We start from the raw sequence: 17,892 nt of genomic DNA, 5'->3' as shown, positions 1-17,892 counted from the left end.
ACCTATGCTTCCCACAATGCACCATTTTGACGCCCTCGTACGAGGTTAAAATACTGTGTAGAATTTTTACAAGCTTTTCCCAATAATTCGCATAAAATAAAACTATTTTGAGACAACATACAATTCAAAATTAATACTCTGTATTTTTATAAACTATTTTAGACCTATTTAAATGTGTATTGATAATCATAAATGTGATTTAAAGCAATAAAATGTTAATATTTATTATTAGTAGCCTAGGGTGTTCGTAACATTTATTTAGTAGCTAAAGGGGCTTCCTTCACCTTATTCCTGGATTCTGATAATACTGTATAGGGAAAATGATGGTAATACTTAAGCCAATAATAGGAATGACATCTTCAAATGAATACAAATAAAAAGAGCCCAGGTTTTGATTGTCTTATATATAATGTTATGTATTATCTATGCTATAAGCGCGCTTACCTGTATTTATTTATTTATATTTTAGGAAAAAGAAAACAGTGGTGGATTCAGAGGGAGTGGCGCACCTTCTGCAAAACAAAAAAAAAACACATTTAGGCCTAACACGCTCTTTCACTATGTATATTATTTAACATAACTAGGCCAACATGATAACTTCGAAGTCACGTCACTTTTTGAAATGTTAGAGGAAAGACCTAGGCCAACTAGGGCTGAGCTGAGAAATTGAAAAATAGAGCTGCTAGGTCCCCTGAAATTATAGCCTAGTTTACTTTATTGGCAACAAAAACAGCATAAATATAAACAATCATTTTTGTTGACAAAAGGTGATTAAAATTTAGTTAAAAGAAACTAATTGCACGTATACATTAAAATATGAAACGAAATTATAAGTCTACAGGACCAGCCCACCATGGTTTGGTGGAGCTAATAATTTTGAAAAATAGAGTTGCTAGATGCCCGGAAATTGGACTTCGAAATATGGATCGAAAGAATATAAGTCTCCACGACGAGCCCCTGCCTATCAAATTAACTTGACTCTCTAAATATCTCTTTCAAAATAAAAAAAAAAAAAAATAAAAAATATTTATTTAAAAAATAATTCCGTAGAGATTCGAACCCCAGCTAGTAGAGCTGAGAGAATTCAAACAATAGTTCCCAGAGCACTACCCGTTATGCCACAAGTACACGAGCAATGAATGGTGACAATAGTATATTCTTAAACGCGCTTCATATTACGTCATTCTAATCGTTACGTCATAAACTTGCATGACGTCATTTTGAAGAAACGAATCTAGTTTTAACGTTGAGATAAACCAGAGGGCCGGATAGCTCAGTTGGTAGAGCGTCGTGGAACACGATTATCATGGGTTCAAACCCCATGCCGGTCGGTGGAAAAGAGTTAAAGCTATGCGAGCTTCTGTGTTTGGGGTTCACAGATTTAAACGTCCCCCTTTCCACCACACATTATGAGGCGATAACATCAAAGCATCTGATGTGTGGTACCCCCAAGGCTGTGAGAGAGCCTTACCGTGCTAGAGGCAAGGGAGCACACAATATTTTTTTTTCTGTGGCTTCCCGCCTCCTTTCGATCTGGTAAATGTTATGTTTGGCGCCCTCAATTTTAATGTCAGGAAAAAAAGGGAATTATAATTCTCTTCGTTACGTGTTTAAAAGATAATTTATATCTCATCGTAGTTTGGTATGTCGTGCGTTGTTATGCAAATGAGTTTGTGCAGATGTAGTAGGAAAGCTATGGTATTGTTAGTCATTCGCTGACAGCACGCCACACTGTTACATTTTGATTCTGTTAATCTTTTCCATTTTAGAACCAGTCACCAATGAGGCCCTGTGGCGAAGCGCGAATTTTGTTGAATGACACCCCTAGATGATACTTTCACACGTAAAATTCATGATAAATGGCCCCTAGGGCACATCTCTCTGCTAAAATCAAAGACAATTTGGAATTAGTAGGTGGTGTAAAACTAGCTAACCCTAATGATATTTATGTGATTATTTTTACCAAATCACTTTTATGCGTCTTTTTTCCTTTCATGCATTCTTAAGCAAACACGTCTCTCTGTGGCCTATAGAGATTTTCTTTTGTTAAAGAAAAATATTACGACAATCCCGAAATAATAAACACGGTAGTGAAGGTCGTCAAAATTCCCTAAATATTTTAGTCGACGAAACTCCTAATCTTATATTTTTGTCTGCTGTATTATTCTTTCTGTCCATCTTTTGTTGGTCGCGTTTCTCTAAATCTTGTAAACATTTTGAATTTGAATTTCTTTATTTAGTAAATTAAAAAACAATTACAACACACAGAAATAGAAAAGCAAGTATAATTTATACCAAGGGCCAACTTTTTGGAGTAAAATTGACATGTTTAAAATTAAAAATCTTAATTTCTAATCAATTTCACGCACGGTTCAGGTTTTAGGACATTTTGAACATTTCAACAATTGTTTTTAAAAGTTACTTAATTCGTTAGGTCAGAATTTTGATTATAGCGAACTTATGTTTTGTGTTCCCGACATGAAAGTAAATAGTGTTATACTGTATATTCAATAGCTTGATTTGTTGTCATCGAACACTATGGCAGCAAACTAGAAGGAAGAAGAATAGTTTAATTAGAAATTCCTGCTACCCAACAACTTGCTATCCCGCACCGCATTGAACAATGCACGCGACCGCATGTAAAGAATATAACTCATAGGCCTACTTGGTACAGTTGGCCTATTGTTATGCAATTTTTTGCATTATAATGGTTATGCATTTCTTATTAAACATTCAAGGATTTTTGACGTCACTGCTGCAAAACAATTTCGAAAAACACTGACTCGTCAATTATTTGTATGGAAGTCGAGTGCGTGGAAACAGCTCCTTCATTTTGCATCCCCATAATTTGCAACACAAATCTATAGGTTTGTAGCTAATTTGTCATATGCACTATTGAATGATTTTTATTTTAAAAAATCCACAGGAATAAAAAGGATGGTAACTGTTGAGGATTTAGATCGTTTACTACAACGAGTAAAAAACTGGAGACCAAAACGAGAAAGCCGTTTTGATAAGCCACTGTGTCCTATTCGAGTTGTAGTGTTCGGGAAGTCTGGTGCTGGGAAAAGTTCACTTTTAAATAGCTTATATTGGCTGGCTAGATACGACTTAAACAATCCTGGACATTTTGAGAGTGTAGTAGGGTGTTCACCAGCAGATGGCAAATCTGATGGACAACACACTACACGACTTGTAAAGTTAGACGTCTCTGAAAACATGGAGTTTGTAGATTCAAAAGGATTTCAAACAACAGACATCAACGTCCGCAGGATGATAAACATAATATGCAGTAAGTTGTCTTGATTTTTTAATTTAGTCAGGAAAGTTACATTTTGGAAAACTTTAACAATTTCACGTGTGACCTTTCTTGATGCGTATACGCTACCGTGGTATATGGTGGTTTTAGTGTTTGGTGCGCTGCTTTTGTGTGTGTGTGGCGCAGTGTGTTGGACGTTGGATCGTGAGATCGCGGTTCGAATCCAACTCTGCCGCATTGCTTGTAACCTTAGGCAAGATACTTTACTTACGTTTGCCTCTCTCCACCCAGGTGTATAAATGGGTACCAGTTAGATCAAGACACAACTTTGCGCTGATTACTAACTGCATTATGAGAGTATGTTTCCATACGTGTGTGTTTGATGCAAAAATGACCGGGGGAATAATGTTCAGCGCTTAGAGGTTTCACAACATTAGGCGCTATATAAATCCAGGATATTATTATAATTATTTTCCTTTTTAGGGGGTTATGGACAATTCAATGAAGACATGGTATGGATACCACTATGGAAAACATATTTTTATTGGCCTTTTTACAGCTATGTTCGCAAAATGGACTTTGCTGTACTTGTTGTTAGGTATGTATCGCTGATGTTTTAACACTTGTGACATATTGCATTTAAACACTAATTGCACTATTGTAGCTATCATTATCACTTTATGCATGATAATTTAGTTAAATTAATGTTAACATAGCACTTTTCTAACAATTGAATTGTATACAGTGCGACAAGCGAGAACTATATGGAAGAGTGTAAAGCGTTGATTAATCCGATAAAAGACGGAATAGGTAGGTATTATATTTTGTGTATAATATTTATAACTTTATTAAACGTTTACTATAATAACTTAAACTAAAATTTACAAAAAAGATCGACTTTCGGAACCATCATTAATACATTCTTTAAAAAATTTAGTAAATTAAGCCTATAGAATACTGTACAAAATAATAATAATAATAATAATAGTGACATGAAATACATAATTAATTGCTAAGTTACAAAGCATGAGCTAGACTCCTCCTACACTTAGTATACAATTTGCCGTTGATTGGGTCATTTTGTTTGTTAAGTGGCGGATTCATTAACTAATTATTAATTAGTGTTTTTACATTTTTTTTATTGTTCAGCGCTTAGAGGCTCCCTGCATTTTGCACTATATATTGAACATTATTAATGTTATTATTATTATTCAGTTCTTTGATCCAAAGCATTTTCTTAATTAAACAATCTAATTTGGATGTGCACTATAGGGCCTATTTGAAATAATTATTGATATCATAGATATCATTATCAACACAGTAACCATCAGTATTTTTATGTGAACGATTGTGCCTGTCATGAATTTCCGCAACGACCAAATAAATCTGAATCTGAATCTGAATCATGTACATAATATAGAGGCACATATTTACATTATCCATTCTAAAAAGATTAAAATCAACATTCTTGATCATTATTTAAATATATCATTACAAAAGATTATCAAAACTTAAACGTTTTTTTTTTAAATTAGGGTATGTACCACTTGTTGTTGTTACTTCAAGCGATACACTTGATGCTCCTTCTAAGAAAAGAATAGAGGCGAACCTGGCGGCCTGTGGTAAGTGAAATTTCTTTTTACTTTTTCATGTTGAAACTAGAATATTACTACAATACTGTAAAATTAAAGATTCTTAAAAAGTGTACTGTGCTAAATCGAATGACACACCTTGGTATAATTTATGTAACAACCAAGGTAAGGTGTGACTGCAGTGTATTCAACCGAGCTGATCGATTTCGGCTGAATGAATCAATTCTCTATATACAAACAAAACAGTTTCCAATTGATTGGTTTAATTGTATACTATTTGTATAACTTTTATCAGGAAATAACATGTATAGGCCTAAAAAATATAATTGCATTTCATCATTTTAAACAAGGCCATATACATGGCTGCAGTCGCGTGCGCAAATTTGAGTTAGTGTTTACCGAGCAACCGACCGACCGACCAACCAACCCACCGACATAGTGAGCTGTAGAGTCGCGTTTGCACGAGACTAAAAACGAAATAGAACCCGAAAAAAGCATGGCTTTTCGAAATTGATCGCGATGCTAGGATAAATCGAATCTGTATAATCAGAAATAAACAATTATTAATGTTATTGATATTTTTAAATTGAACCATATCTAATATAGGTGCACGATCAGTTGTTTTTGTTGAGAATTACACAATAAGAACGGATATGGAACGAATGGCTGTTACTGAAGTTGACACCAACAAACACTTTGATTTGTGTAAAGTGTTCACAACAATCCAGAGAGAATACAATCACTATTTAACAGGAAAATATGAACACCGACGTTCTTTTTTCCTAATGCCAGTAATAATTGTGCTGATATTGATGCTTTGTTTTCTGTCAGGTAAACAAGTTTCCATCGCATACACTGTACCCATGACGTACCTCAAAATTAGATATGAAAATATCTGTCCTCATAATTAAAATTACGTTTATGTTAAAACAATACTTCCTCGTAAAACTTGACTGCCATGACTTCTCTTTATCTTTACTACCAACATGGACAAAATAAAAATTATGAATGTCTATTTACTGGAACTTAGGGTGGTATACTGGTTTTAATAGTGTGCGTCGTGACTGCAGTGACTATGGCATTATGTCGAAAAATGGTGTAAATACTATTCGACCAGGCGATGGAGAGCCGTTCAATGCTTATTGCGATATGACGACAGATGGCGGTGGTTGGACAGTACGTACATACCTGTTTTCTACCTCATCGTCAAATCATATTGGTCCCCATTGAAATTGTGTTATTAAATGTGAACCGGATTCGTGTGCCGATAAATATATTAAAGAAAAACCTGTGTGTGTTCTCTTAAAAACGAACCCTTATTATTAACATAATAACAAAGATAAAATCAAAACTTTTAAACTATGAAGTTTGTTTCCAAAAGGTCCTAAGGCGCTTTTTCTTCTGTACCTTACTCGTTGCACCTGTAAGGGATATTAGATTGTATGGTAGGCCTAATAGTACACGCGAACAAAATCTAGAAGAACAAAGTCTATAAACGGTAATACCTGTAAGCATTGATAATAATATTAAGTTATTATTTTAAAGGTTATTCACAGAAATTCTGATAGATCTGATGGATTTTTTAATAAAAGTTGGGAAATGTACAAAACTGGTTTCGGGGAACGAGATCAAGATCATTGGCTTGGAAACGAGAAGATTTATCGGTTGACTAACATATCAAAATACGAGTTAAGAGTTGATTTAACATCATTCAAAAGTGGTTCTCGATTTGCTCTCTATGACAATTTCAAGATAGGCAGTGAAGGCAATTTTTACAGGCTACGGATTGGTGCCTATAGCGGTGATGCTGGTAAGTAGTGATACCAATGAGTTGTAATTTACAACGGTCTGGTGATACGGTGTGATCTCCTTGTACTGTGGTTGATTGATATAATCGGGATGATGATGTTGATAAGAACAAGGAACTATCATATAACACTGGTATTGATTGAAATCATAGGACAATTAATTATAATGTTAAACTTAAGGAAAATTATGACGATACTTGAAAATTATGAAAATAAGTTTTGTAATGACACTTTATGATAATTAATGGTTGCAACGTTGATGATGGGTGAAACGATAACGTTGAGGATAATAAGGTGAGATTAATGATGCGAATGATTGATAAAATTATGCTAATACCTTCAATACCATGCACCCTTATATTTTAGCAAACAAATTAATTTCGAATTTTGGTTTTCAACGTGATTTTGTATTATGGATTATAAGTTTTCTTACGAACAGATGTCAGAGGGTCTTAGTTAACCAAAGACACTCGAATGTACGTATGACAAGTATTGGATCCCCCCAGGGTTGCGTCCTCTCTCCTCTCCTGTATATTATATACACGGATGACTGTCGCAGCAAACAGGACAATAGTCATCTTGTTAAATTTGCTGACGACACTGTCTTGCTGTCTCTCCTTCAAAATTCACAGGACGGCCATGGTTCCGCTTTAGATGATTTTATCCAATTTTGTGGAAACTCCTACTTGGAACTCAATGTGACCAAAACCAAGGAGATGATTGTAGATTTTAGGAAGGAGAAAGGACGCAACCCTTGGGTATCCATTATAAATGACGAACCAGTCGATATTGTCCATTCCTTTAAATACCTAGGTACTATATTTGAGGACAATCTCGGCTGGGAATTAAACACAGAGGCAATAGTAAAGAAAGGACACCAGAGACTTTATCTGTTAAGGAAGCTGAACCATTTTAATGTCGATAAAGTAATTCTTAGGGTTTTTTATAATTCCTTTATTGAGAACGTTTTAACTTTTTCCTTTATATGCTGGTTTTTTAGTCTTAGGGTCAAAGAGAAAAACTCACTACAAAGAATTGTTAACTTAAGTTCTAAATTAATAGGTTGTCAACTTCGTAGTTTATCTTCTTTCTGTGACATGCAAACTCTAGAAAAAAGTAGAGCTATTCTAAAAAATATTAACCATGCCTTGTTCAGTGATTTCGAGCTCATGCCTCATGGGCGTCGCTTTCGATGCCCGGCATGTAGAACAAACCGGAAAAGGAATTCGTTTTTGCCAGTGGCTATTCGACTCTTAAATTCTTGAACCTTGACTCTTTTTTTTTTTCTTTTTTTGTACTGTGTATTGTGATATTTTGTATATTTTGTAAGATCATTTTAATCCAGACCTTTTTATTTGAATTGCCCCGTGTGGGATGATTAAAGAATTTTGAATTGAATTGAATTGAATTGAATGATGTTGATACAGTATAAATGATAATGGTTCTACAAAATTGTCTTTTTTTTATATAGGGGATGCTCTGACATGTCACGATGGAGCTTCCTTTTCATCCAAAACCGGCAAGCAGTCAAAACACAAATGGTGGTGGTTAAGTGAGTGTTCCCATAGCAACCTCAACTACGCGCCCGGCGTATATAAAGGCCTCTATTGGACTCATTTTGAAGACGCAAAACTGAAATCAGCCGAAATGAAAATTCGTAGAATCGATTACTTTCGATTTGTTAATATTTCTTATGCATACACAATTCTTCATTTGCCAGCGATAATTCTGGCAATTACAGCGATTATTATAATAACAGTAGCATGGACTGTAATAAAAAATAACTGAAGGCCTACGCGATATAAAGCTCTGTCTACACTATCAAACTTTATGTGATGTGCCCATATATGGTAGTGCTATGCTTAAATATGGTAGTGATATGACGTCGTCTATATATAGGCACATCACATTTGTTACATAAAGTTTGATAGTGTAGAAAAGGCTTTAGGATATAAGGAAATATTTCGATTTTTTTAGATAAGATATCATGTAAAAGTATTACTTATACTTCGTTTTTTGTTTCAGTAATGAAATAACGTACCACTATAAAGACAGATTAAATTTCCCATTCATTTATTTTCATATGATACTCAACTGAAGTCGCTGACGGATTTGTATACAACTTATATATCTACCAGAGGCCCTATATTGCACACATAAAATAATGGGAATCTCTTTGGCCACATATACGTGTAGACATGCGTAATCATCTTTAAACTTAAAACTAATATAGAAATGTTAAGTATAATGAATTTACATATTATAAATTAAATATACAATATAAATACAATTTACAATGATGTATAGGCCCTAATCGTTTTTATTATATTTTAAAGTTATAGTATATGCGCAGCAAATTAGTTAAAGTTAACATTCATAAATTAATAATTAATAGTGCACTTTATATGGGTTATCATGCATTAGAAAAAAGTTTAATATCAAACGCTTGCTTTTTATTCATGTCAATATTATGCGCGCCTATTATAGTGAGAAAAAATATCAAAAGGTTATATAATACAATGCAGTATTATTTTTGGTTTGCAAATACATTTATAATGGTGGTTGGTTTTTTTTGTATATTTTTTAATTTTATTTTTGTTTTGTTTAAGTACAGTATGGATCGTCGTAAAAATATAATAAGTATTAGTAAACACTGCCTAGTTAAGTCTATACTTTCATTTTAATTGATGCAAATTGGTGGTTTTAAACTAATGTTTTTATTAAGTGTAGGAATAATAATGCCCTGTTTCCTGTATTATGATTAATGTTTATGTCATCATCGTGAAGAGACAGTTGACACGTGCGTAGTGGGGAAATCCCCAGTGGTAACAAACCGTTACGTACGCATGCACGTAACAAAATGTCCTCCTTCATGATGCCATTAACGCATAAGACAGTGCATTTGGTTTGAACGATTAACAAATCCGCATTATTATTTTATTTTAATAATGTTAGCACCAAGGAAAATATATAAAACCACATTTACATTACACAAGAGCTATTCTCTAATAAATAATTCTATCATTGGATACAATACGTTCACCTAGACTAGGGTATTATGACATATGGCCTATTGCTACGTTTATCTATTTTCTATTAATTAAAAAGTAAATACTTTTATATAATAATTGCTTGTTGTTTAATAAAGGATTGGTATAGTATCAAATGTATTGCGTAATATTTTAACAAGCACCAGATATTTATTTCGTTTTTATTAATAATATATTTAAACCATCACAGTAGTTCGTCAAATCACCCTCAGATAAACCTTTATTGTAAGAATTATGCTACATTCTTTTCTCAAACAATCTGCTAAACATATATAGAGAGAATGTATAATGTTTATTCTGAGTTAAGTGCTGTGCTGAGCTAACACATAATTTTTACCCAAATAAACCTAATTTGTCCTCTTTTTCGTCAACTTACATTAGAAGACGTACGCGCAATGCAATGGTAATGACCAACCACAAACATTCGGATGATGATCCGCACTTGCTTTTGATTGGTCAGCCTACTTTTACGTCCTCTGCGCATTGCGTCGAGTCGTAGAGTGGGAAATAACTCATTTGCCATTTGTTAATTGGAGCCCTAATTATCCGTTAATATTATCCCGTAGATGAAATTGTTCATTTAATATTACTAATTGAAATAAAATCAGTTTATAAAGAAATACGAAGCAGGATTATCCTCGACCAACTGATGACGAAGGTTAAGGAGTTCTAGGTGAACTAGGTGCAAATAATCTATACCAAGCTGTGACTTTGCCACTTGACATGTCCACATTATCAAGCCATATCATAGTTTCCCCGACCATCGTGTTTCTACTAAATCTCCCGCCATCTGCCCAAAGCATAACCTAAAAATAGACAAATAGAAAAGGTACATTATAAATAATAATATGTCTAATAAAATCTTGAAAACTTATGACGTCATCGTTAGCGATGTTATTTTGAGAGCCGGCCCTCTAGAGTTTATTTTAAAAACTTTCATCACACATCAATGCGCGCACGGCAGACGGTCAAATTGCAACGAGAAGAAACTAGGCCTATATAAAACTACTCTTTTTTAGTGGAATAGTTAACTTAAGTAATACTTATACAGGTTCAGGAAACGGTAAGCCTAGCCAACTTAGACTACTCATATAAAGGATCAGAGCTTGGCAAGTTTAGGATAAAAAGGTTTAACTAGACTTAACTAAAAGGCTAGCCTAGGCCCAACTGGTTTGTTTTTTCCTGTCCATCATGACCATCCACGACACGGGCACGGGCCCGTCACAGTATTCCTGACAGGCATTTCCTATTTGGGCCTAGCTAGTGAGAGTGTATAAATTAGACGAGATACTGACTTAGGCCTACACCTACTATTATAAGTATAACATTGGCAAATTAAATGTCAAGTATTATCATTTATATCATTATCGCTATTAATACTTCAAAAATACCTGTAAGGAAGCACCAATAATTGGTTTATGGAATATGAATTCTTGACTAAAAACTGGTTCTAACTGTTGTTTGATTGTGTGCGATTTCTTCTTAGAAACTTTTTTATTGCCCATAAATAGAAATAGCTTCACGTATACATCTATAAAATAATTGAAAACAACATTATTTTAACAAAATTTATAGATATCTATTCTTTAAAATAACTACTAGCGGTTACTATTAATAGCGGTACCGTATGCCTATTTTATTTACTGACTGCATTCCTCTGTGTATTATTATTAGCTATTTTGTTGGTTTAAATAGCCTGTATAGTGGTATAAATGATGATAAGTTTAAAATTTAAAGTAAGTGTATGTTCATGCCAGTATACAAGGAAACAATGTACTGTAATTTATTTGATTTACCTGGAATATGATCGGTGTCTTTTAACTTGAAAGTCATTTTTCTACACTGAATGATATCAACATAAAAGTAATCTCCGTCTGATCTTTTATCTTTTTTTAAACCAAGTTTGATTTCTCCAGTTGACTCTCTTGTTGCTAGAAAAAAAAAACAATTAGAGACTCTTTCTAATTAAAGTTACCACATTCTATATAACCATTGATCTGCCATTGATGTATGTTTTCTTCCATATTCTGTAATTTTTTTTGACAATTTTTAAAGTTGTTTTGCCCTTGGTAATTTACTGTAAGCACCAATCAACTATGTATACTGTATTCTTAAATTGTATTTCTTTAGAATTAAGTATTGTTATTAAGTGATATCATTAGAGCTTATTATGTGTTCAATCATAGCCTATGACATAGGTGATGTAACTACTTTTACTCACTGTAATACTGTACTATTTCTAATTTTACGTTATTACAATACTAGGCCTACATCTTTGTTTTAGAATCAGTTAGTTCTGATAAAATTATTAGTAAAAAAAATATACCGTTGATAATGAAATCCTAGATTAGTAATTTTTAAAAAGAGAACACAATGAAAAGTGAAATCAAATAGTAAACCCATTTTGAAGTGAAAAAATGATTAATGTTTGCAATAGTAATCATAATTAATGTACATATGTATTGTTATACAAATGACAAATTATTATGTTATGCATGCAATTATGGTAAAGGAAAGTTGTAATTGGAGATACATCGTTCCACGTGTGTTGCTAATGAATGCACATGCTCCATACTAATGACTATGGTACTTATAACCATGTCATTTTCATGCAAACTATGGTCTATTCTATAAAGTTATGTCCAGGTCATCAAAAAATTGACGTCATCAGTGACATTGCGAAGAGACAACGTATGACGCTGGCGTACACCAAAAGCATCAGTTCGTCTTTTTTATACGCATACACGTCAACTGGTGCGTCTTTGATATGTCATGTTATTGCTTGAACAGAACCTTATAGCTAGTATATTAAAAAGCGTGATCATGTTATGATATCAAATGTTACCTTTCCACAGTTCGTCTGGCTGTCCTTAAAGATTGAAAAATGAAATTTCTTTTTGAACCCGTTTATCATAACAAGCCAGTTTGTAAAATTGTAAATAAAAATAAAATTGTAATGTAATAGTCAATCAATACTTGTATTGATTGTTCAATAATGGCCCATTTTTGTATTGATATTTTTAAAAGTCTCTCTCTAAATAATATTGATGATGACTTGTCTACATATATGCATAACAATGTGTAGATACAAAAGGGGGTAGGATAAGTATTTAGACGGGGAGATACTGTAAACATCAGGATCTAATCAATGCAATTTAACAAAAACTATGAACACACTGATTGAAGACTTACGAGGTAGTTCGGGATCTACAACCTGGCCTGGACCTAAATTATCTCCTATAAGCATTCTAGTGTATACTGCAGTTTTCATGTTGATGGATGACTGTCGGTCGTTGGACTCGAATTGTCTGCTCCAAAGCTGACTGTGATAAGATACATACAATATCAATCAATATCTGCAAAAGGCTAAAGCTCTATCACACTATCACACTTTATGTGATATGCCCATAATTTAGACATGATGATTATGTCATATCACTACCATAAATATTTGGGCATATCACTACCATATTTGGGCACAATTCTTTTTTTGTCAAACTAGTTTGATAGTGTAGACAGGGCTTTATAATGGTGTAGTAACACTTTAGTTTGTTAAGCCTTTGCACTCAGCACAAATAGAATACCGACTGTACATGCCCGAGCACTATACAGTAGATTAATATGATTGTAAAAGTTGGGTAATTTACTGTGATTGTTGGATTAGTTAGTAAGTTAGGGGTACTCTTAACTAGAAGAAAAGAGAAAATGACCATACATAAACACATGCTCTATTAATTGGGGCTTGCTCAATTTATTACCAATACTCAGTAATTACTTACTGTAAACATATTTATAGGGAATTAATAACATGATCTTTGTCTAATTACAAAAAAATCAAGTTTAGAGAGTGTTATTACAACAACCTGTTAGAATCTGCTAAGTCACATAGTCTACGTGCGGCTATTTCACTATCGGCATTGCTTCCTTTTGTTTTCTTTCTTTTCCTTACTCTTTCTGCAATTATGAATTTAAAAAAAATCGTTTAGTTCCTCATTCCTATTTTCTTTTTTTGATGGGGTTAGACTGTTTTTGAAGTATCAAAATGCAATTTTAATTCCACTTTTCCAATTATTTAAGAACAGCACGTTGACCTACTTACCGTTTGTTACAGATCTTGGGTAAACACCACTATCTTGCCTTTTTCGATCATGTACTGGGGTTGTATTTGTAGTAAAGTGACTAAAAACACAAACAAAAACACTGGTACTGAAGACCTTTTGTAATTTCTAACTCTAACTGTGTTTTGTTTTCTTATTTCTTGTCCATAGATAGTAACATTTCAACAGCAGTTTTATTCCAATTCGCGATAGTTTATGGAAATATTTCGATAACATTAGCAAGATGTTCCTACAATTCGATTGTTTTTATAAGAAGTTAAACAAAAAAGGTAAGATTTTATTCCTTTCTGGCACGTCACTATATCCATTATACTTAATGCTGAATTTGAATAATAATTTTTTGCAATATCTGTCATGTGGCAGAAGAAGAAGAGACCCATTTATTGGTGTCTTTCCGAAGACTATAGTCATATATTACAGTCTCTAGCAGTAGGCTACTGTAGATATTTCGTCCAACTAAAAGAAGATGAGTCCAATCGTGAATAATTAAAAATGGTGGTGTGTTTTTTTTTATAAAGACTTACCATGACGATGTTCTCGGTCTATCGTCTGACATATAATGACTGGAATAAGGCGATCGTGCATGTGTTTCCTGAAGTTTAAAAACGGGTGATTCGGTTCTGCTTTCGTCGTGGGCACTCTGAATCGTGTCTCCGCCATCATAAGCTAAAGAATAGAAGTAACAGTTGATGGGCTTGTTAGCTTGTTCACACGCAAGTTACCGACGATGCTAAAACTTGGTTCCCACTTGGGACGTAAGCGCGACGCTATGGGAAGCAGGGGATTTGACGGTATCGGTAGCTCTTTATTGCGGTACTGTAAATATTATACACTAGTGTGAAAATGCTATCGTGTGTAGCAGTCTAGTTGGGTCGTAAAATTGATATTAAAAAACAAACATACAAGGTCTTCGTTTTGGATCTCTGCTTGTGAAGTTGAGTGGATCTTCATCCCGTGAGGTTTTACGACGGGGTTTCCTGCTCATTTGGCTCGAGTCAGATCTGGTTCCTATCGAATCATCGGAATGTGTTTTTGATCGACGACGGGGCTGTTCGCTATGTATTACGACATCGGCTTTTATAGTAGATTTCTGAAAATATATTTGAAATACATTTTTTGAGAAGTGTGATAAAGTATAGGCTTCAGATACAGTATTATTATAAATATACATAGCAAATACATGCATACTTCAGAGTATATTAAAATGTATACATTCATCAGGTTGTACTCTGTATTTATATGGCAACCGGAGCAAATGAAATGTTATGGTTATCTTTTAAGTTATTTTGTTTTCAAAGTAGCAAAACGGATAAAATAGATGAACAAACATTAAAGCTACAATATGTTTTTACCTCTAAACAATGGACATTATGAAATAATACTTTTCTTACTGATATTTGGTTGGAACCAGAGCGTTTTCTTTTATCCGTTTCTGAGCTTGATCCAGAGTTTGGTTGATCGGGTGGCGTTGATAACGATTTGTTCGAATGTCGATTGTCATGGTGATCTTTTGGATTAAAATTTGCAATTCGGATGGATTCTGGCAAAAGCAATGACGGTTTAAATTATTTACATTGGAGTAGTTATTTAGATCTTGCCAGGATTTGATCATAATTAAAAACAAGCCAATACAAGCGGCGTTAGTAAGAACGTGCTTTAATTAAATATTAAAGAGAGCACAATGCAACAAAAAACAAAAGTAAAACACGAATCAATCAGTTAGTATTTACCTTTTGGTTTGTGGCGAGCATCCGCTGATATCACGACGTCAGGCGAGGGTGTTTTATCTTTTAACTGGTTATTACTACTGGACGGCGAGTCTAAGGTATGAGATGAGGACGAACGAGAGGACTGATTATGAGCAACTAGAAAGGGTGAATTAAGTTCTACTGAAGAGTGGGCAGGATGTTTAAAATAACTTGGTCTTTCTTGTGTATAAAATTGTCTGTCTGTAACCGGAGGTGACGTTGACAATGATCGTTTCATTTCTTGAGCTTCGTAGCTTTCAGTTGGTTTCTGCATTCTGGAGATGCGTAAATCAAAGTTTGCTGATTGTGGACGTTGTCTTTGATGCCGTTTTGGCGATTTCGACGAGGCTCTTGTTCGAAGCGTGGGTTTATCCCTTTTTATTGGAATTGGTTGATCGGTTAGTTTAAGAGCACGGATTGCGTCATCTATTCTTGTGAGTGACGTAGATATATCTGGGTGTTCTTCAGGTGACATTTGACCTATTAAATGAACTCCTGAATCTGAATTTTGAGGGTGATCTAAAAGAACAATTGAACGACTGGTATTAACGAGCAATATATACTTGAACATTATTAATATATTTGTAAAAGTACTTTTAGTTTTGTTATATGTTTTATGAGAAGAGCTTGAAATATGATATTGCTATACATTTCATGAAATGTTAATTTATGTAGAATGTTAGAAAAATAAGACATAGTCGTAAAGTGCAATAAAATAAGCGTTGTTTACTAAACAACAAACAAATGGAATGCGAAGCCACAAGAAAAGGGAGGTCAAGTGCCACGTAGTGCAACAATGAATGCAACATTTAAAAAATACTCAAAAGGGTAAAAATAACGAAGATTAAAATGTTTAGATTAAAATCATACCTGGTGAACTGGCCTGTAGCTTTGCTAATCTGAAGATGTAAGAGGGGTGACATGAAAAGGATGTTACTACTGTAGACATAAATGTTTAAACAAACTATACACTATCAAAATGTTAGTACATATACCCGAACACCGTTATGATTTCTCCAAGAGGCAACCAAACTTCTGGAAACCTCTCTGACAAGATTTCTAACTTCCTCAAACAGGTTGACAAAACCTGCATTCTCTCACCCTGGTAGGACACACTCGATTCTCTTTCCTATGAGTGCATGATATGCCTTGATATGCAATGTGATTATGAAAATGTACTCATAATGTTATTTATAACCCGGTTTGTATAGGCCTACCATCAAAGAACTTCAATTTCAACACTACCGCCACAAACTATTTATTATAATCACAAATTGCTGCATGTACTCTATGACGCAACTGTTTTGAACATTTATACAACAATCAGTGATGAACGTAACGTAATAAAATGATTATATTGTAACGTTTTGCTAAGTGATATATTAATAGTGGTTGCAAACAGCTTATAGTACAGTTTTCACAGATGTGTTTGTTATATCACTACAAAGTCGTGTGACATGAAGTAATAGATATAGATTATATGTAATATACAAAATAATAATTATGTATTATCTTAAATAATATTGCTTGTAAACTATCCTAGAATTTTAGATCAAAAGGGAATGGCCGGTTGTCATTCAGTACACGATTAAAAAAACAATTCAAACGGTTAAAACGACATGCTTTGTTAAGTTTTAAAGATTTTGAAATTTTATGTAATTAATGTAATGTCCATTTGGCCTAATAGATAAGCACAGATATGAGCAGTAAAGATATTTAGCATTCGAATGAAATAAAACTAAAATTAAGTACAAACAGGGTGACATCCATCGAATAGAAGAAAATAAATAAAATAGATAGAAGTATTTAGTATTATGGTAAAAGTTTACCTCGGTCGATTGCTGAGACGTCTGAGATGGATCGATCCGTATCATATTCATACGCAGAAGAACTTGGAGAATCGTTATCAATTTGACCTGCGGACACCGGATATGACGTACCATCTGATACGCGTTTCCAGAAGGCTGGGTCAGATGTACTTTGTTCACTGCGCGTCTTTGGTCGCGTCATCTGAGCTGGTGGTTGAAGGAAGAATCCACCTGGTTTGATGGGGGAAACCAGTTGAGGAGTGTGTGCTTCAGCTGGAGCGACCTCTCCTTGATGTTGCAATTTATACCATTTTGGATTGTTGTCAAGATTATCCATATTAGAAAGGTCGATCATTACCTGTTGAAGATAAAGATTTGTTGGGGTTCAAAGCTTGTTTCCCACTAACTGGACGCAACTCAATGACGTAGACACAGCTGCGCAAGTAGGAGTTGACCAATCATAAGCGACAGTTCGGATGATAGATCGCGTCGTGATTGGCCAAATTATC

The 17,892-nt window shown here is 34.0% G+C and overlaps 2 protein-coding genes across 3 annotated transcripts in view; one reads left to right on the top strand and one right to left on the bottom strand.

Moving 5' to 3' along the window:
- Nucleotides 1-5,925: 5,925 nt before the first annotated feature.
- On the top strand, nucleotides 5,926-8,485 carry LOC144856342 (ryncolin-1-like). The gene is made up of 3 exons (XM_078714326.1): nucleotides 5,926-6,027; nucleotides 6,397-6,661; nucleotides 8,131-8,485. The coding sequence occupies exons 1-3, from the start codon at nucleotides 5,935-5,937 to the stop codon at nucleotides 8,445-8,447; spliced, it is 675 nt and encodes a 224-aa protein (XP_078570452.1). The 5' UTR covers nucleotides 5,926-5,934; the 3' UTR covers nucleotides 8,448-8,485.
- Nucleotides 8,486-8,726: 241 nt separating this feature from the next.
- The window catches only part of LOC144856287 (uncharacterized), a 31,827-nt gene continuing 22,661 nt past the window's right edge, over nucleotides 8,727-17,892 (bottom strand). Inside the window, exons 17-28 of one of the 2 annotated variants that reach the window (XM_078714242.1) lie at nucleotides 17,405-17,741; nucleotides 15,558-16,094; nucleotides 15,219-15,367; nucleotides 14,731-14,917; nucleotides 14,352-14,493; nucleotides 13,809-13,888; nucleotides 13,573-13,663; nucleotides 12,902-13,032; nucleotides 12,555-12,578; nucleotides 11,506-11,640; nucleotides 11,101-11,240; nucleotides 8,727-10,515 (exon numbers count right to left, since the gene is read on the bottom strand). In XM_078714242.1, the coding sequence (XP_078570368.1) occupies nucleotides 10,369-10,515; nucleotides 11,101-11,240; nucleotides 11,506-11,640; nucleotides 12,555-12,578; nucleotides 12,902-13,032; nucleotides 13,573-13,663; nucleotides 13,809-13,888; nucleotides 14,352-14,493; nucleotides 14,731-14,917; nucleotides 15,219-15,367; nucleotides 15,558-16,094; nucleotides 17,405-17,741 (2,100 nt within the window). In that variant the 3' untranslated portion in view covers nucleotides 8,727-10,368. The remainder of the gene's footprint in view (nucleotides 10,516-11,100; nucleotides 11,241-11,505; nucleotides 11,641-12,554; nucleotides 12,579-12,901; nucleotides 13,033-13,572; nucleotides 13,664-13,808; nucleotides 13,889-14,351; nucleotides 14,494-14,730; nucleotides 14,918-15,218; nucleotides 15,368-15,557; nucleotides 16,095-17,404; nucleotides 17,742-17,892) is intronic. The other variant, XM_078714243.1, reaches the window with a different exon arrangement.

Source organism: Antedon bifida, chromosome 11 (assembly GCF_963402885.1).
Source record: "Antedon bifida chromosome 11, ecAntBifi1.1, whole genome shotgun sequence".
In the NCBI taxonomy this organism is placed as follows: domain Eukaryota; kingdom Metazoa; phylum Echinodermata; class Crinoidea; order Comatulida; family Antedonidae; genus Antedon; species Antedon bifida.
This window is presented reverse-complemented; position numbering and strand designations above follow the sequence as displayed.

Excerpts from the sequence above, each read along its gene's own strand:
- LOC144856342 (XM_078714326.1), top strand. The coding sequence starts at position 5,935 with ATGTCGAAAAATGGTGTAAATACTATTCGACCAGGCGATGGAGAGCCG. Across the intron at positions 6,028-6,396 it reads CAGATGGCGGTGGTTGGACA|GTTATTCACAGAAATTCTGA; the intron begins GTACGTACATAC and ends ATTATTTTAAAG. Across the intron at positions 6,662-8,130 it reads TGCCTATAGCGGTGATGCTG|GGGATGCTCTGACATGTCAC; the intron begins GTAAGTAGTGAT and ends TTTTTTATATAG.